The sequence below is a fragment of the Chaetura pelagica genome, unplaced genomic scaffold (assembly GCF_000747805.2).
Source record: "Chaetura pelagica isolate M959 unplaced genomic scaffold, ChaPel_1.0 scaffold46, whole genome shotgun sequence".
Classification (NCBI taxonomy): domain Eukaryota; kingdom Metazoa; phylum Chordata; class Aves; order Apodiformes; family Apodidae; genus Chaetura; species Chaetura pelagica.
The window spans coordinates 5,119,644-5,139,971 of NW_009954102.1; the positions used below are offsets into that span (position 1 = coordinate 5,119,644).

At 42.4% G+C, this 20,328-nt stretch overlaps 1 protein-coding gene across 1 annotated transcript in view; it reads left to right on the forward strand.

Annotated features, from left to right (window-relative positions):
- Window positions 1-20,328, forward strand: part of LOC104392970 (peptidyl-prolyl cis-trans isomerase FKBP1B-like) — a 42,457-nt gene that overhangs the window by 3,534 nt on the left and 18,595 nt on the right. Inside the window, exons 2-4 of the mRNA XM_010002415.1 lie at window positions 2,243-2,290; window positions 3,823-3,847; window positions 12,859-12,879. Of these exons, the coding sequence (XP_010000717.1) occupies window positions 2,243-2,290; window positions 3,823-3,847; window positions 12,859-12,879 (94 nt within the window). The remainder of the gene's footprint in view (window positions 1-2,242; window positions 2,291-3,822; window positions 3,848-12,858; window positions 12,880-20,328) is intronic.

Genomic DNA, 20,328 nt, shown 5'->3' on the forward strand with positions numbered 1-20,328 from the left:
ATCCCCGTGCCCCGCATCCCGGTGCCCCGCATCCCGCTGCCCCGCAGCCCTGTGCCCGCATCCCGGTGCCCGCATCCCGGAGGTGCCGAACCCGCTGCTGAGCGCGGGCTGCCCTCTCCAGGGCCGGTTCCTGTCCTCCTGCTCCTCTCTGGAGTTACAGTAGCATTTCATAAGGTTTCAGGGTTGTTGCTTTGGTTGTTTGTGTTTTGGGTTTTTTTGGTAGGTTTTTATTGTCATTTTGTGTTTGTTTGTTTGTTTGCTGTTTGTTTTAGAGGACACCATTTCCACCCTACAGCTCTATGTATCCATACCATAAGCCAGGTTCATCCTTGGCTGCTACACAGCCCTAAATAATTTGTTCAGGTCCATCCCAGCTTAACTTTTTTGGCTGAGGATGTTTTCTTGCTTTGACTGTGCTGTTAAATTGGCTTTTCCCCCCTGTGCTGCTGAGCTCTGGGGATCCAGTTCTGCTCTTGTTTGCACAGGTACAGAAGCAGAACACTTAGGTGGGTGCAAGCAGAGTTGCTGGGCTGAGAGTAGAAAGAAGGATGGAACTTCACCTCCTAATAGTGCTTCCTAGCTGTTAAATCAAGGGCATCTTTTTAAGCAGTATGTTATTCCAAATAAGGTTATATGGATTAGTTGTCTTGGTTGTAAGTCCTAATCAAAATCAGCTGACTTGAAACACTGTCTTACACCACAGCTAGTCAGTGGTCTTGAGAACCTCTGCTTTTAATTCAGCTGTGATGTGAATTTGTGTAGCTTCACTGACTTGGATGGTGTTATACCCACACAGCAGGGTATGTGTCAGTAAGGTCTGGTCCTCCTCTGAGATCTCTGTATAACAGTGCATCATTTGAATAATACCTGTTTTACCAAGGGTAGGAATCATCCTGCATAACTTTTCTTAGGTTGGGTGGCTAGTCTGAAGCAGTCATCTGGGTTTGTCCAGAGAATAATTCATTTTGCCCCTCTCTGGATAGGCTGGGTTTCTCTCAAGGCACTGATAATTCTCCACTGTCAATAGGGAAGCCCAGGAGACTGGCACAGGATAGTTGCCTGTGTTTCAGATGACTGGAAAACGGTGTGAATCCTGCTTTGGAGTTCCAGTGATGCCCTCGCTGGCCACCTAGTGTAGCCACAGCTTGAGATGTTGCAGCCCAATACAGGGTGGTGAACAAGGCTGTTCAGGTGACACTGGGAAGCACCATCTTCTCAAGTTCATGTGAGAAATCTCAGTTCGTCGCAGTAACTTGCCCTCCTGCCATTGCTGCTTGTGCTGGTGTTAGCACATAAATCCCCAGTACACAGCTGATGTGTCCTGTGATGCATTATCCTGTGGTGCTCCCTGTCATGTAAAGTTATGGTATCTAAAGTTAGGATGTGAATCCAGACTGACAGGGCCAGAAACCCAGCTAAGATATGAGGCTCAGTTTCTATCTGAATACCCAGTTTCTAGCTTTCTGGCGAGCACATTCCTTCATAATTGGTCTCATTCATACTTTTAAGTTCTTCTGAGCCTGGGCCCTCCCCTGGCCAGCATTACCTGAGAAATCAAGGTTAGCTGTTTCAGTATGCCATTGGCACCTCACTGAGCCTGGAAAGTCTTACCTGAGCTTTTGGTGCCTTTGGCAGTACCTAGGACAGCTAAAATGGAAATTATAATTTCATTTTTCCAGTGGCAAGAAAATAATTTAAGCCTTCTTTTCCTTTCAGTGTGAAAATTTTAGGAGGCTCTTACAAGATCACACTGCTTTACTGTTGCCCGATGCTACAAAATTAAACTGCCTCAGTATGTGATAATTTTTTTTTAAAGCCCTTCTCAGCTAATTAAAGATGCCCTTGTTAGAGCTGTCTCGAGTGGAAGGCATTAGAAATGTGAATACAAATGGATTTTTTTTCACACTGTCAAATTAAGACTTAAACTGAACAATTATAACAAAAGCATTCTGAGAATGTTAAGGTTATAATCCATGAAGTTTTGACAGTCCTTTTGCACTTGCAGAATGTAAATGCCCACATATATAGGGGAAATTATGTAAGGGAAATATTATTTGGTCTAACAGCTAGATAGGAACCAAGCTGGGATCTTCTACCCTAAACCGTACTCATTCCTGTCTTGCGTGTTAGTGTTTTCATAAAGCAATGCAAATCTCAGTCTGCATTTTCCCCTTGAAAGATAAACCTGCCACAGAGATTAAACAGCAAAACTAAAAAGGTAACCTTTTCATCATTTTAACAGGACGGACATTTCCAAAGAAGGGTCAGACGTGTGTGGTGCACTACACAGGTAAGGCATGTTCTGAATGTCTCTCAATACCAACTGCTTGGTGTTCAAGAGTCATTTGCCATTTCAAATGTGTTTGTTGGATTTTTTTGCTTTGTTCTGACACTCTTAATCCAATGGATTTGGATGGGCTTTCGGGGTATTTCACATCTAGCTGAGCAGTTCAGACTGCAGCATCTAGATGTGCACGCCAAGTGTAGTGTTCAGTGGTGAGAGGTTAGCAGGTAAAGCTGTGGACCTCAGTCTTTCAGCCATTTGTGCTCATGAAATCAGGCATGGAACAATGAAAATGGTGTGTTCATATTTTTCCAGCCTCTGTCTCGACAGAGATAATTAATGAATGATTGTATAGATGTTAAAAGCATGTGCCTATGTATTGGCAGTAAATTCATCCCAGATTGAAGAGATCATTAATAGGTCTATTTAACAGCTGCTTTATGGACTTGTTTGAATCTTGAGCAGCAAGTTGGTTAATGGAATTCTTTATGCTGCACCTTTTTGCAGAGGGAAAAAGCCCTTTAAATCAGTTTATAATATTATCTTTTGTATATAGTTATGCAAATTGTCAAAATGCAAAGACCTCTGCAGTCTTGAGTCCCCAGCTGGGATGTTCACATCAACAGCTGCTCTTTTATGTGATCTTTTCCTTTAGAAGGAATGTAGAGGATGTGAGGGTTGACAGCTACTGATCTGGGCCTAGATTTTTGAGATGACTTTTTCCTCTAGCGTTCAGTATTATTGGAAAGTTCTCGCTGGTAACTGTTGTTTTCTCTCAGTTTTGTACTTGCTTCTGTAGGTTACAGCTGGAGAATGGTGGGAGTATTTTCCAGCCAATATAACTAAGGAAGTAAACTTATTTGTATTTTCAAGAAGCTTTTTGGTATAGTTTCAATAGTATCACTCTTCAGAAGGTTATATGGTGCATTGGCTTGGGATATATGAAGTCTGGGGTTAAGCTCCTATATGGTTGTATATTCAGAGTATTTCTAGAGGATTTCTAGTTTGAGTTAGAAGTTGTTAAACACATGGGTCTTCCGTGCCAGTCTCAGACCTTACAGACATTCCTCTGTAACTTAAATGTGCAAATAGATGTTCTGAAACTGTTTTTGTGAAGATTCTGAAAGATTCATTTCTGTTCTCCCCTAAACTTAGAGAAGTTTAAATGAAATAAAGTCGTCACCGCCTGCCCCGTTAGTTTAAGTTAAATTTACATGTCAGGACTGAAATAGGTCAAAAAATGTGAGGCCGGTGGCTCCCACAAAGCATAATTTTGCTGGATGACTTCAGAGAGAGAGTGAGTGGTAAATGTGGAAAGATAAGAAGATGCTGCATAATTTTCTTAATAGTAGAGGCTGCCTTGGATGGGGCTATCATAAGCTGGCTTTGACATTAAAAAGTCTTTATGAAAACTCATTAAATCAATCTCTAGTGTCAACTGTTCTTCCTCCATGTATCTTGTTACTGGTGCTGTGCAACCTCTCCAACTCCCGGGTTAGAACAGGTATCAGAAGAAGCTACACTTTCCTGCTTTCCAGAGCTGTTAAATACTGGGAAGGAGTTGTTTCCATATTCAGCCTACATATCACTCTTGAGCTAGACACAGATACCTGTAGGGAGGCCTTGCAGTCTGGGAAACGAGGGAACTGGGATGGACTGGGCTCCACCAAGAAAAATTTAGAGATCCAAAAAGACTATTATCACTGGAGTGCTCTGAGCACAGCTCTGAATCCAGCATCAAGCACAACAGAGACAGCCACTTTCAGCCAAAAACATGGCCTGTGGGAGCCTACTTTATAATAACTGAACAGTTGTTTCAGACCTGGCAAACCTGTGCTCAGTTGTATTTTCTAAGAGAGGAGGGTCACATCCTTGCCACATCCTTGACTGCAACCATTACATTCTTGGGGATGAGGAAACTAATTTCCTGCTCCCTCCAGTTTAGCCCCGGGCATTCAGCAGTGAAGAAGGCAAGAGCTGTAGGCAAGAAAAGGAGCAGGCAAGAAGGTGAGTGATTGGTTCAGGCACTCATGCAGGAGGTTTGAAGGAGTTGTATTCTAGACCCTGTTTTCAGGGATTAATTTTGTACTTTTTTATTTTTTTATTATTATTATTTTTAAATCTAATTATTTTCCCACATGGTGGTGCCTGACCTTGGCAGCTTGGTAGACCACATAACTTCTTGCAGTGACCCTTCTGCTCTCATACCAATGCACCCCCTCTGTAACAAAACAGCTTCTTATCACAGACGTGGCTGGTTCCATGATTCCCTGAAGGGCTAGTTTTTTGTGCATGCATAGAGAAACCATTGCTTGTCCACTAATTATTAATGTCTCGAGAGTTTCCAGCAAGGAGAAAACCAGAAGGGGTTTACTTCTGCCACAGCAAGTTACAAATTTTTAAGGAGACTCTAATTTTAAGAAGACTCCGACTAGGCTGTTGGCTCTATTTTGTGTTGCTTCATCATCTTGCCTTCCCTCTCATAGTCTCATAGATGTGCATTTATCATGTGGTGGAGAGTCGTGGCAGAGAGCATGGACCTGAGGAGACTGATGGCACTACAGGATACAAGGCCTGTAGTTTGCTTCTGAAGCATCTTTAGGAAAAAGGTTTCTAGGAGCAAGCTGTCTGCATGAGTTGTCCTGGCAGTCCATGCAGAAGTCCAGAGAGGCTGGTCCCCTAGGTATTTGGCAGAACTTTTAAGAGTCCTGTCTGTTCATCCTCCAGGATCTTTTGATTCGTGCATCACCAAAGCAGGGATTCAGCTGGGTAGTTTCTAGGCTGATGACCCTACATATTCCAGAGAAGTGGGAAGTGACAACTGGAATCTTCTCAGGATGGAGAACTGTGGTCGTGTTTGACACTTCTGCTTTCAGAGCTCCAGCTATTAGGCTGTTACATGTGGCAGCTTTGCCTCTTTCTCTCTTTCTTGCACTAGGTGCAAAATCTCAGGAGCAGACTTTGTGGTCTGCTTCCCAAATGCATTGTGGTGCATTAATGGACAGACTGAGTTCCAGTGGCAGCAGGAGTTGAGGTGCAGCCTCACTAGGGGACAGTTTAGAAAGAACCTCTTAGTTAAAGGTGTGGAGAAGTTCTTGGCTGCTTTACAATTAAAGCAGGATATTTGGATTAGCCTTCAGAAGTACCTAACAGCCCTTTCTGCCTTCATAAGATGCCTTAGTGCCTAACTTTGGTATTGTAAATCACCTGCTGATTGTTAGCTTTGCACAGCCTGAGTTAAGTACACAAATAGATGCTCCAGATCGTTGCAGACAATTAGATGGGAGAACCATGATACTAAATAAACCAAGTCCTGTTCTTAGTATATGGGTGAGGAATGTGGTCAGATTCCCGTATGCTTTATCTGTGTTAAGAAATATAGCAAATACAGTGATTTCTTCTTATTATCTGGCATTTATTTTGTGTCTCCGAAATTTTCTGAGACTATGTTAAATTAATGGGATTGATAAATAAGGTAGTGAGTGCGTCGGCACTGAAACGCATTTCCAGCTTCAGTGATTTATGTCATGGGTTTTTGTCAGAGGCTTCATTGAGCAAGCTTCTGCAAGCCTTTGGCAGTCTGCTTACTCCTGTTTTCCATCTGCAAAATGATAGTTGTACTTCGTCTGCCTCGTGTGGATAGATGACAGGCAATTTGGGATATGAACTGTCTCCTCCTTCATGCCTAACGCTGTGATGCTCTAATATTGGTTGGGACTTCAGGTCATATTGTAGTACTGGTAGTAATACAGGTGAACAAATTTACCATATCATTAGTCCCAGAGCTTATCAACAGAATTGAGGCATTTTCTGTAGTTTTGTTTCCTGCAATTTAAATTTTTTTACTCTGGCAATGGGAATTAGCATTGCAGAATTTTCAAAGATTTATGAAGGTGATGCAAAACGTGAAGTTCAGTTTGAAACGCCTCTAAACAAAACCTTTGCTGAGGTTGTGAATGCTCTGTTCAGAGACTCTGGGGTAAAACCTGTATTCTGGGAAGGATAGGATAGGATAGAATAGAGTATTTCTGTTGGAAGGGACCTACAATGACCATCTAGTCCTGACCAATTCAGCGCTGACCAAAAGTTTAAACATGTTACAAAGGGCACTGTCCCCTGGCAGGTTTGGGGCATTGACCCCCTCTCTAGGAAGCCTGCTCCAGTATTTGATCACCTTCTAAGTAAAGAAATGCTTCCTAATGTGTGGTCTAAACCTCCCCTGGTGCAGCTTTGAGCCATTTTCATGTGTCCTGTCACTGGATCCCATGGAGAAGAAATCAACACCTCCCTCTCCACTTCCGTATTTGAATACCGAGACATTGATTTAATATATTTTTTTTAATTCTTAAAGTGAAATTCTCTATTGAAATAAAAGAGTACTGCTCCCTTTATTTCCTTTATTTAAAGCACAACAAGTGATGAATTGTTCTTTTCATAGTGATCTGAGGACAAACTCATCTAGTCTTATTTTCCCATATATTACCAAAATTATATCGTTTCTTTACCTTTGGCAGGGGTGTAATGTGGAGAGTTATGCTGTGTGTATGAAGTTGAAAGCCTTTTTTTTGTTTTTGTTACATTTTTTATAACAAAAGCATACTGCATAGATGCAGATGAACACTAATTTATAGAATATGCTTGATTTATCATTTTTAAAAGCATTTTCTGTTTAACACAATACAAATTAAATGTAGTTCCCTTGCAATAACTTTTGCCAAAAAGAAAACAGATCTGCCTTGGATCAAAATCAACTCAGTCTTAGGTGTACATAGTAATAGCCAGAGATTTGTCCTGACCTACTCTCAAAAGGCCTAGTGTAAATTGAGAATCATCTGCACCACTTCAGTAGGAACTGTGCACGTGTATCTGAGAGGACAGCTGAACTCAGTGAGGAACTTCATCAACATTCTTTGTCTCCAGGAAGCTGTCTAGCTGGGTTTGGGAGAGGACAGTGATTGCTGCAATTAGAGTTATCATTAATAAGAATTGTATTGTAGCATCATGCATTGTAATTGAGACTTGGATTCTAGCCAGCTAAATCTTGCTTACCTAGAAAGGACGTAATTGTTTTATCAAGCATTTTCCCAAGATGTATTATACCAGGAAAGTGTGATGTCTGTCTGTCTTCTGGGGCCTGACAATTTTCTGTTGTGTTTTGTTTTGTTTTTTTTACTGAATCTCTTCAAATTACTCTGGTTTCAAAGGATGAAAGCCTTTACTTCTGCAGAGATCTTGGTGGCAGCTAAGTGCTTCCCAGCATCCCTTTTCTTTGGTGAATCATAACTGCAAAAAGTTGTTTTATTGCTCAATAAAGAACATAGTATTTTGCTGCCCTTCAGAAATGATTTGCAAGTCCTATAACTCTCTTGACAAAAGGAATAGAATTCTTATCTTTGCTTATTTATTGTGGCTTGGAATATTAGTAGTCTGGAAATATTTTAGCTTTAACTTCAGTCTGATAGTGATAAGAGTCTGGAAGCAAAAGTTAAAGTAGAGATTTCTCCTACGCATTTTGCTGCCAGCTCAGTGACTGATTTCAAGAATATTACTTGCTCTTTCATTTTTTAAAAATTTGACAGAAAAGGGGGCTGTTCCTCACCAAATTGTCATTAAATGAATGTGTGCAAGTACTGTGAGACTTGCTATAAGAAGGGGCTACTGACGTGGAAAAAATGATTCGATGAATAAAAAAACATTCAGACATTTATAAGAAGAAATATAACAGCTTCAGCAGCTGAATTAGTGAGTTTAAATTGAATGGACCAGATTATGCTGATCCTTTCCAATCAGACAACAATAACCTGTAGCCTCAAGTTTCCCCCTTGCTCCTCCTCTGCACTGATGTGTACTGTCCCCATAAGTGTCACTGAAATTACCTGTGGTATTAGGTGCTGTTTAGTGTGGGTAAGTGAAACAGAAAAGGAGCTTGAAATAATCCAACAACATTACTGGCAGCCTCAGCTGGGAAATGATGGTTTGACTAAGAATTTAAGTCTCTCCCCTTAAAGGTGGTCCCTGTGGCATTGAGGTGTTATTTGGACAGCTGCTAATATGTTTCATCCAAAGAAAGGGAAGACTTCAGGATTGCCTGTAAACACTGTCTTGTATTAATTTAAGGAAAGACAGGATTGAGTTTCCTTCTTGCAGAGTAAAGAAGATTATAAAGAGATTTCTTCAAGATATCATACATGGGCACTTTCTCTCCTGACAGAGACTTTTCTTTCAGCATGAAATGTGCTGAATTAATTGGTGGCTGCTAGCTTTGATTCTGGAGCACCTACTAACCTCTGCAGGATTTCCTTTCACAGAGGGATTGTAGCACCGTGCTCCCTTCCTATTGCACACAGAAATGAAACTGCTGGCAAATAATTAAACTTTCAATGCCCACCTCACAAAAGCCTTGAAGTGGATTTCAAGATACTAAAAAAAGTTCACTAAGCAGATTATGTAAAGTACCAGAGAACTAATAGTCTCTTTTCTTCAAGTTTTTAAAAGCTGAGAACTGATCCAAAACAGTGCCATCTTTTAGAAGATAAGAATGCTGTTTTAAAGCAAAATATTTTTGCTGGGTCTTCTTTGCACTTATTTTTAATGATCCCAGTGTGTCCTGTTGCCTGCTTACAGTTTATATGTATATTTAAGGACTGGGACCTGAAACGTTTGCATCAATCCTTGATCATTCCATGTCCTCACAAGACTGAAATTGTTTTCTAAAAATTTATGCCCTCCAAATCAAAGAACTGCTGAAATAACTGTTGAAACTGGGGCTGCCTTGTGCAATAAATGGTATTTGTTAGTGTAAAGTCACAGAATCATAGAATGGTTAAGGTTGGAAGGGACCTTAAAGATCATCAGGTTCCAACCCCCCCCCACTATAAGCAGGGACACCTCCCAGCAGACCAGGCTGCACAAGCCTCATCCAACCTCCAGGGAGGGGGCATCCACAACCTCCCTGGGCAGCCCATTCCAGTGCCTTACTACCCTCGTGGTGAAGAATTTCTTCTTGATATCTAACCTAAATCTCCCCTCTTTCAGTTTAAAACCATTACCCCTTGTCCTATCACTGCCCTCTCTGGTGAAAAGTCCCTCCCCAGCTTTTCTGTAGCCCCTTCAGGCACTGGAAGGCTCCTATAAGGTCTCCCCAGAGCTTTTTCTTCTCCAGACTGAACAGCCCCAGCTCTCTCAACGTGTCTTCATAGCAAAGGTGCCCATCCCTCTGATCACCTTTGTGGCCCTTCTCTGAACCCTCTCCAACCGCTCCATGGCTTTATATAAACCTGGATGTTTCTCTCAAAAGGCATATATCAAGTTTCCACCAACAGGAGCACTGTGAATAGTTTTTTATTCCAGCTTAAAGACAGAGCCAGTGTCATTAAATGAGAAAGCAGAATTCTGCTATGGAAAATATAATCATTACAGCTCAACCCAAAAATGTACAAATGGTTACTACATCAGCCTAATGAGAAACTCTATCAGCTGGCACCAGTGATAGGCTTGTCTCCCTTTATTGACAAAACAGAACCGACATCACTGTATTTACCTAATTAAGAAGTCTAAATGGAGAGCTTAGTTACCTTAGGCTACCTAAATAGTTAGCCTTTGGATACACCTCTCTCTCTATTGATTAGATAAAGAGCTTTATGCACTTCATAAATCAGACAACTGAGCCAGGCAGAGTTTGTGGCAGAGGTAATATTTTCTGCATTAGACAACACACGGTAACCCTGGAGAAGAGAAGGCTCTGAGGAGACCTTATTCTGGCCTTCCAGTATCTTCAGGAGGCCTACAAGAAAGCTGGTGAGGGCCTTTTAGGACTAGGAGGAATGGATCAAAACTAGAGGTAGGTGGATTCAGATGAGATGTTAGGAAGAAGTTCTTAACCATGGGGGTGGTGAGACACTGATATAGGTTGCCCAGAGAGGTGGTGGAAGCCCCATCCCTGGAAGTTTTCAAGGCCAGGCTGGTTGGGGCTCTGAACAACCTCATCTAGTTGAAGGTGGCCCTGCCCATGGCAGGGGGGGTTGAACTAGATGATCTTTAAGGTCCCTTCCAACCCTGACAATTCTATGACTCTTAGATCTCCCTGCAGCAGAGAGCACAGCAGCCCCAGTTCAGCTGTGTCACCTGAGCGGTTCTGTGTGGCCAGCGATCTCTGCAGGCTGCTGATCTCCAGAGCTCCATGGGTTGGTCCTGGTGCTGCAGTGATGTGCGTGGGAGACCCCTGGGGAGGGAACCATTGCCAAGGAGCTCAGGCACTGCCTGTCCGTTGGCACAGGTGAGGAATTGGATGAGCAGCCTGGGAGGAGAGGCGTGTTGCTGCGGGATGCGGGGATTCAGCGTTGGCAGCAGCTCTGCTGAGTCTGGCTGAACCAGAGCCAGGGGGCTGTGAGGGGCTTGGTATTGAGAGACATCTTTCTGTTGAGATGTATCATTTAGCTTTAGTTACTCAAGGGCATTGCAAATCTTAATTATTTTTTTTCCACAAGAGTGTTGGCTGCAGAAGTTTGCACTCGTGCATCACTCGACGTGAGGCATCTGAAGTGTTGTAGCCAGGGTGTCATCAGGCTGAACCAGTGGGTCTTTGTAGCTGAGGCAGCAGGAGATTCATGCAGTTGGGTAGTACAGTCCCTTATCTCCCATCCAGCATCCCGGGTCTTCTAAAATTCAGTGTTAGAGCAGCAGTTGTGAGGCACAGTTGATTTACACCTCAGCCTCTGCTTATGGTACCCCAAGTCTGGTTTCCCCTTCCAGATCTTTTCCATTTAGTCCTGCATAGTTACTGGTTCTTAGTTCTCTCTTCCTGCTCTAAATCACTTCCCTGTGCACATTTAATGAGGCGACGACCTTGATTTAGTAAGATTGTCTTATTTTATTCTGTTCTCAGTGAGAAATTGAAGACTTTTGGTTTACTGAGGACGATTTCCTCCTGGACGGAGAAAAGGACCTGACACTTAATCAGTTCAGTTTTCAATCTGTGATTGCTACTAACAGTACACTCCCTGATGCATGGGTTCTGTCTAGTTTTTAATGACCAAAGTGATAATGTTATTTTGCTACTTCCAAATCCATTGAAGTTGCTGCTGTTGCAACGTTAAAAGTAGCAGGTTTCTGTTGAAATTCTTTACCCTGCACTGGGAAAAAAACCAAGCCACAAAAACCCCAAGTGGTTGTTTGGAAATAACACTATACTACTATATAGGAATTGTAGTTATGGGAACTTATCTTTTCCTTCTCCTCTGTGGATGAATTTCTGTTTATGCTGTAAGCAGGGATTGCCAGGAAGAGAGAAGGGCTTTGTACTTTGGGAGGTGAAGTCTAGCCATATCTAGAGCACATAAAAGGAAACAGAAGATGAGTCACACAGTGGATCATTTCCTGGGGCTTCACCATGAAATGTTATCACTTCCAGACCAGAATGTTCAGGTTTTGGTGTGAAGAATTGAAGTAAATGTTCTTGTTGTGAAAGCTGTAATTTTGGTGGAAAAGCCTTTTCCACAAATTTTGTTTTGAAGATTGCGTGTCTGAGACTGAAATTCATAGGCTAGTGCCAACTCTGTATTGTAGAATCCTAGAATAGTTTGGGTTGGATGTGGAACAGTACGGGTCCCAGTACGGACCCTTGAGGAACATCCCTTGTTACTGACACCCATTTGGACATTACGACATTGACTGCAACTCTCTGGAGGTGGCCATCTGGATTCAGCCAGTTCCCTACCCATCAAATAGTCCATCCATCAAATCCATGCCTCTCCAATTTAGCAACAAGGATGTTGTGTGGATCTGTGTCAAAGGCCTTGCAGAAGTCAAGACAGGACATTTGTTGCTCTTCCTTTATCTACCAATGCAGTTGTTCCATTGTAGAAGACTATCTGGGTTAGTCTTACTGATCTGAGCTAAGGTATTGTGCATCAGCCAAAATTTGTGGCAGTCATTAATCTGAATTTTACAGCTCAGGCTTATCTTCAGTCGTGATCTGAATTAGTTTCATGTGGATTCTGCCCATTTTCATTGTTCTTTCTGACCCTGCCATAACCTTTTCTTGTCTTTCTTGCTTGAAAGTCAGAGTACATGATGATCACCCTGCTACACACATACAGCCACATTGGGAGCATCCAACCATAGTTTGCAGTACCTCTGCATCTGACCACTGTCTACACACACTGAAATTACGGACTAAAAGCAGAACAAAGTGAAATTTTCTCTCATCTGAAACTGTTCTCCTTTTTTCTGGAGGAATTTGGAGCAGTAATAAAGAGTAACTTCAGCTGTGGGGGAGAAGTCTTCTTCAGTGACACCTGTCATTCAGGGAGAGGAATGATCTTTCCTGCAGTGTCATCCTGAAACACTTGACCTTGGCTTAGGCTTGAGATCACTCTCTGGAAGTGTCTCTCTCCACTGATGAGAGCAGGAGATGCTGCTCTGTCACCCTGCCTGTGTGACTAGCTCCCCACATCCATGTCCCACAGTGACCAGCTGGCAACAACTCTGGAAAAGCTACAGCTGCATCAATAGCTTTTGATTTATGCTCTGCTTTGAATTTTCCTCTGCTGTCATTTGCACTGTCTCCACTCCAGTGAAAGAAATAGCAGAGACAGGTTCACAGCTTTTGCTAAGGTCAGTCAGCAGAGCTCCTGCACAGCACAGCTGAGGGCTATCATCTAACATGGGTTGAGCCCAGTTTGTCATGTCCTACCTATTTTGGCTAGAACTCAAAAGTCATGACCTTCTATATCTGAATGGTGGGGAAATCCAGAGCCTGTAACTGTAAGAAAAGGTGTTGAATGTATATTGGATCAGTTCTTAACTGATCCTTACTTGGGCCACTAAAACTTGTTCTATGCAAAACAATTTTTATCTTCTTTTCGACATTTCTTCAGATTCCTGGCTGGGAGTGTAGGAGTTTTAAACACTTATGAGTCAAATGCAAGCTCAGGGTTGATAGAATCATGAAGAAATGCCATCATTAATTCCCTGTGAACAGCTTTGAAAGCTGAATCTGAGCAAAGTGCTACACCCCTCATTCATAAATCCCTTTGGAAAAGGGAGAGCATTGTTTGCTCTTCTTTAAAACACAAGGAAATTCAAAAGGGAAATTATTTGTCCAGGGAATACAGCAAGCCTCTGATAAAGCTGTGGGTAGAAATTAATGTGCTTTTCAAGTCCTTATCTATTATATTTACCACTGGGCTGTATCAGCCCTGTGGAATAGCTGTTTCTTTTTTTCCAGACCTCAGAAGTGTTTAACTCTTGAGAATAAACTACTCAAATTAACACGAATGGTGGAAAATTATGAAGTACTTTAGTTCTCGTTGAGTTTTCTGTCTTTCTCTATCCAGTCCTGATTTGATTGGTTATATAAGCCTTGTAAACAGATTAAGGACTCAATCCTTCCCTGCTGCAAAGAATAAAAGGGGATTTGGTTGTAACAATTCAATTTCAGTAAGGTAAATAAAGCTTGCTGCACACTGATTCACTTAAACTGCAGAGCCGTATCTGAAGTGCCTTCCTAAGACCTGCTGTTGTAGCACCTTCAGAGCTCCTCTTCAGATGCAAAATTTTCTAAAGCCTTTGGGAAAATTATATCAAACAAAGTAGGCTGGGCCTGAGAGGGAGCTTGTAGGTAGAAACACAGTCACCCAGGGTGCTGGAGAACAGAGAAATGGTTTGCCTTGCAGAAAAAGTGCAGTGAAATCCGGGGCTGGGACTGTTCCCTGCACAAATGTAGGAAGAAATGTTGACTAACTGCAAAATTCCTCCATGCTGTAATGGAGTTTCACAACTTTAAGTCTTTATATTATTCAGTCTGTGACTGTAGGACTGGCCCATTTGTAGACTACAAAGTATTTAAATTATGACAGCTGTATTAGGCAGACAGGGGCATGATTAGCCACTGTGTTTATTATAGAGGGCAGGGAGATAAGAATGGCCCCCGGTCTTCAGTGCTTGCCACATTTGCTTTAGATGTTGCACACCTCTGTGCGCTTTGTGGACAAGTAGCTCTGCTGAAAAGGGGGAGGAAGGTACTTGGGCAATAGTTATCTTAGCTCTTCTTTTTCCCTTGAGAAACTAATGTACAATACGTGCCAAGAGGGTGTCAGCTGAGAAGAGCCAGGCTAATGTGAAGTGTTTCCTGAATTTTATGACAAGGAGCCATCCAAGCGAAACAGGACATTGCCCAGCAGCACCATGAATGAATGAGTATCCTCAACATGCCCTTCCACCACATCCTCCTGTTACTCTCTTACTACATGTAGGAGCGTGCTTCTTCCTTTAGTATTTCTTCAATACTTCAAAAACCAGTAATCAACTCTTAGAAGAGTTTTCTAGTCTGTTTGTTTAGTCATACGTAAGTTTTATTACAGTTTTCAGTAATACTCATCGTGTACCTTCTAAGCTCAGTTGATCATGAGTATATTAAATGGTGGGACTTGTTTACTAATTGTAGCCTCAGAGGATGAAGCAGTGGAATCTTAACACATCCAAAAGAACACGTGAATGCAGTTCACATTCCAGAATTTTTCTTGTTCTGCAGCATAACTTCCTCTTCACAGGCACCAGAGGTGCTACGATGTGAGTTGGTAAGGCTGGAGCAGCAGGTGCAGGAACATCTCCAGATAGTTCCTCCTAAAGAAAAAAGAAGGCAGAAAATTTCCTGCTTGAATCTCTGGACTGAAGCACATTCTTGGTGCACAGTTGTTTAGTGGGTGGGTGGAAAATTGTTTCTGGGCTGAGATTATGGTTCACAATGAGAGAATTTTACCTTAAGTGGGCAGACAAGGAGTCTATACATGGGGAAAGAATTATTGTTATTAATATGTTTATTAATGCAGGGTACGTGACTTTGTTTAAAAGAAGTGTTGCTGTCCTTCTACTGAGTGGTTGCAAATTTCAAGCCTTTATCATGAGCTTCTTATATCAGAAAATAAATCAGTGTCACTAGCCAAGGTAACTTCTGAACATGACTTGCATAAACCTGCCAGTGAGCAGGATTCATCGGAACCACATGTGTTCCTGATCAAGGAATGGTAACAACTCGGATGTGACAAGCCCTGTCAGGGTGAAGTATTTAAAGACCTCCACCTTATCCTGAGATAGTGGCAATGCTGCACAAAATGATCCACCTACTTTTCCTCCCACATCCCCCAAGATTCATGGCCCTTGGATTTAAAAGTCACAAAACTGTTTTGCTGAACCTTTATTTTTACTGCTTGTCATGATGCAGGGTTTGCTAATTTAGAAATGCTTCTTTGGGCTGAGCCAAGAGAGGTCAGACTCTGTGACTGCCCCTGCTTGTGAGGAAAGTACTTGGCACCCTTTTATAGTCAGACACTGCAGCTCACGCATGGTCTTCTACCTGGTGTTTGCCAAAGAGCTGGGGAGACAAGTTAGAAAAAAGTGAAATGGGCACACAGAATGTTTTTAAACTATGGGGTGTGTCCTATACAACATAATAGTGTACAACATAATAGGCCTTCTGTCGTGGTCTGTAATACATGGAAATACTTGCAGCTTAGCAAGATTGACAAGCCAGTGTGCTGCTCGGGGTAACAAAAGCTGTTTGCATAAATCCCCTCTCAGTTGTTGTGTCTCATTTTATTGACATCCCACTACTTTGTTTTTCTCTAAAAAATTTATTTCACCAGGTGTTCTGGAAAACCCTGCCTTACAAGTTTAGTGTGGGCAAAGCAGGTTTCTTCAGCAGCTATTTCCAGGAGCTTGGCCATTTAAAGCCCTGTCCCACCTTCAGCTCTGCCCCATTTTTGCAGCAGCACCAGCTTGACACTGGTCCTGCTGCTGCTCCTGTTCATGGGGTGTGTGGTTGTGTGGTTCAGAACTGTATCACATTACAAGAAAACCCTACACTGGTGAGCAGCCTTCACAGCTTGTGCTTCCAGCATACCTCAAGGACATCTGTGTATGGTAACCATAAAAATAGCCACACTGGAGAGCACATGGAAAAATTCTGGAGACAGTGTCTGCAAAATAAAATGATCCCATCTAAAAATATTATGTGTACCTAGGAGAGGAGTTTGCCTTGATTGTAAAGTCCTTCTAACACTGGAGGTAGTTTGGGGACAAATGCTGGGGCCACGATTGCTGGACATCCTAGGGCTGTGCCAGTGGTGCAGTCTGTGCCTGATGGGACCTCCTTGTGTTTCCCAGTGCCTGGCTGCACTGTAGACATTACATGAAATAACAGAGGCATAGATAGCCTCCCAGCCTATATTTTGGTAAAATACAGCCTCATCCCATTTGTGCTTTGAGTATAAGACTTTTAATTTGATTTTGTAATAGTTTTGTTCTAAGTAGAAAATTATACCCACTTTGAGTGTTTTCTAGAGGGAATCTCCTGGCGATCAAACCAAATACACAACTAAACCTTTGTGAGGGACATTATAATTCTCCTGTTAATGTCACGCAGCAATAACCCTTAACTGGAACTCCTCCTGTAGCCCTGATTTTGCTGTCCACCAGTTATGATAGGGATTTCATTCTTGAAGGATATATTCATCATTATTTTCAATACAACACAGCTATTCTTCACGTGTGTTAGGGTAACTCCTAGAGGCCCCGCTGGAGGGTTTCATTGTGCTATGCAAAACTGACACGATGAGGTTAATTTTATTGATTGCATTTGGTTCCCTGTACCCCAGTGTTCACAATTCATCATTTCTTTTGTCAGTGAATAGTGAGATAATGAGATAGCAGGTTGACAAGGGCAGAAATAATTTTAGGTTTAAAATGACGGATGTGCCTTGTGAGCAAGTTCAGCCAAGTAGGACCTCAGTCTGTTCCATGGGAATTGCCAGGTCAAATCTGACTCAGAATTGGTGTTCCTGAGTACTCTATCAAAATGTAAGCGTGAATAATGGTGAATGTCTTGTTAATACACGCAGTAACTGATATTTCCACTACCCAGTATTTCTTAAAATACTAATACACTAAGGTTAGGAAGAACAATACTTTCAGTATCACCAGATCAGAATTAGGGCTGCCTGCTGTGATGCAGTGTGTGTTCTTCGTAACAGAGGATAATAGTACATGTTTTGTTTTATGCAGACATGATAAACTGTGCAATGTTCTTGCCTGCCTGTTTCCCTGCTTTTAAGAGTTGTTTTTTTTAAAGGGGTAAATGTCATACATGTTTTCACACAGTGTTGCAGCTTTGGAAGCTGAACTTTTAAAGTGAGACGTTTAGGCTTTGGAGTGATGTTAATTGCTGTAACTTTGCAATAACTGTGCTTTGTGTCTGGGGAGAAGTTGGAGAAATTTAAAATAATTTAGTTGAAACTAGAGGAGTTAGATGCCTAGATGTCTTTGAAATGTCCACAGTATGACTACTGCATCTGTAGACACCTAATTACCTTAAAATATCTGCCCTTTATTCTGAATTTACATGCAAAAACTGCCATTTGTAGCTAGCATTGTGCTTTCTGACACAAATGTGTTGATATATATGGTATGAGCATTACAGAGGTAATGAGAGAAACTCATATCTTCAACCAACATTTTTATATTACAGAAGGTGTCTGTGAGACCAGATATTACATTCTTCTATCCTGGTAGGCATGACGTTTTTAATCTGGCTGATCCATCCTGCATTTTGTATAGATTTGCAGCTAAAAGCAGATTGTGTGCTGCTCTGCAGCAGGCACCGAGTGTTCCTCAGCTTTTACTGGGTTGGATGTTCTGAGTCAAGGAGACAGGGGAGTTTTAAACACCTCTGGCTACGTTAAATGAAGATCAGTCCCATTTGGCTTGCAAGTTTAAATACTTATTAGTTTGCTTAATAAAGCTTTTTTTGCTGCCTTTTATGATGTGTATGTGTGTGATTCACATGCTTAGGAGACGTGGTGCTTTTAGCCTGTAGCTCAGGAGGGTCTGCCATGTTGGAGAGAAGCACCTTCTCCTTCTTGAACCCACCCCAGGCCATGTCTGCACTGCAGGGGAGAGGGGCTGGGAGCAGGAGAGGAGTGGGAGCCAGGGCTCTGATCCGAGGGCTGTCTGCTGGGCCGGGTGGAATATTCCTGGCGGAATATTCAGCTGCCAGACAGAGAGTCCCTTGGGCTGCGCCTGGGGTGGCACTTGTGGTTTTGCAGTCTGAATATAGAGTGAGTCTGATCCCCAGGGCAGCCTTTGGGTGACCCCGGCAGGCAGGGTGGAAATACCCCTCGTCTCAGAGCACAGCCAGCTCTCTAAGCTGGGAAGTTAGGTCAAAGATACACAGCTAGGAAGGAGAGAGGGAGAGCAAGCGAGCAGTTTCAGCTGAGGAAACATCCATGACCTCGACATGCCCCAGCCATGATTTTGTAGCTCGGCACTGGTGATAATCCGTGTTGGCTCAGACCCCAGCTGGGATCAGACAGGTCAGCTCCTGCCTAGAGATTTCTGACTGGGAAACAGAAACAAGAGCTCTGAACAGAAGGAAAAGAATGACAAATTTTAGGATTAGACTGAGAACACTTCTGTTTGACTTGGCAGTAGCAATGCCACACACAGGCAGCTTTTGAGAGCTGGTTCCTGGGGCCCCACATGAAACACTGATGGAGCAGCATCCAGGCTGCATGTCAGAGCCATTCGCTCAACTTGGAAATACCAGCCTGGCTCTGGAGCCAACCCCAGAGCTTGCTACTGGCCTCACTGGCCAGATTATCCCTTCTTGTATTTACTCTTACTTTGTGCAGACCAAGAGCCTGATGACAAGAATGTCCAAAACATGATTTAGCTTTTGCAGGTGATCAGGACATGCCCACCTAATTCCTTGCATGGAGGGGCCAGGAGGAGAGAAAGCAAGGAATTTAAGGGCCACTGTAGAGCAGTTGCAAGGAACACCCTCCTGGTGCTCTGCAATATGATAGGAGACTCTCACAAGGTAAACTGCTTTATCTGTGAGGACATAGGGTTCTGTTTGCTCTGAGAGTCTTCTTAGGGCTACACAGGAAGAATGTTTCTCTGCCTCTTGGAGGCTGCATGTTGCTGCAGTTTGTGAGGTTTGCAGGGCTTACGGTATTGGTTTTAATTTCTTAAGAGAAAAAGTAAATAGAAAATTATTCATCTGCAACCTGGGCATGAGTGGGGCCTTAGGACTTGAAGATGACTGAGAAAAAAAAAGATATGTCATTATTTGATCTCCCAGTGAATGTTTAATTCTTTATTACATAACTGCTTTTTCAGAAATATTCTGTATTTGTCCATACATCTCTGATCCTTCTTTCAGTTCTTCTAGTAAACACGAGTGTGTAGGAAGAAGCAGAGTAATTGCTTTTTAAATGGTTGAACATAATGCAATTAAACCCCTGTAATCAGATGCTACAGGATGTGGCTGTTCATTTCAAGGTCCTTGTTGCTGAAGATCTATTTTGCAGTGATCAACCAGTGGCAGTTCCTGGGTTTCAGACATAAATATCCAGGAAGGCAAAGCTGAGGAGATCTTCAGATTGAATTTATCCGTGGCAATTTTAAGTGTGGGGTGACTAGATCAGCTCTGGAAATGTAAGAAATGAGCTAGCTAGTCATCCCCACTAAACCACCAGTTTAACAATCCTTCGGTTGCTTTCAGTGCCTGTGTGTTCGGGTAACATTTTGCTCTCAGACACTCTCATCCCCAGCCTCCCCCCAGTATAGATGTTCCCACCATTGTTATTTCATAGCATCATCATTGTTTCCGGGAACAAAGAAAAGATGATCTGATTATGTTTGTATCAGAGCATCATTCAACTGGTCCATTGTGCTTAACGGTGCAAAAACCAGATTAAGAGAAACTGTCATTCCTAGACAGCTGAGGCAGGTGAACAACAAAGAACAGAGGAGGAAGGGACACAGTCAGGTGCACACATCTATTGCTGTTGTATTTCTTTTCTGTTTTCAAAGGAAAATAAAAGTAAGAGACATCTCTCAGTCAAATTAATGACTCATTTTTCTGTAATGTTAAGAAACATTTTGGTGTTGAAGAGAGACACTGACAGAGAAGAGGTGGCCTTGAAGAGATGCTTAGGGAGAGGGAGGGGATGGAGCACAAGAGACAACACCTCCTCTGGGTCTCC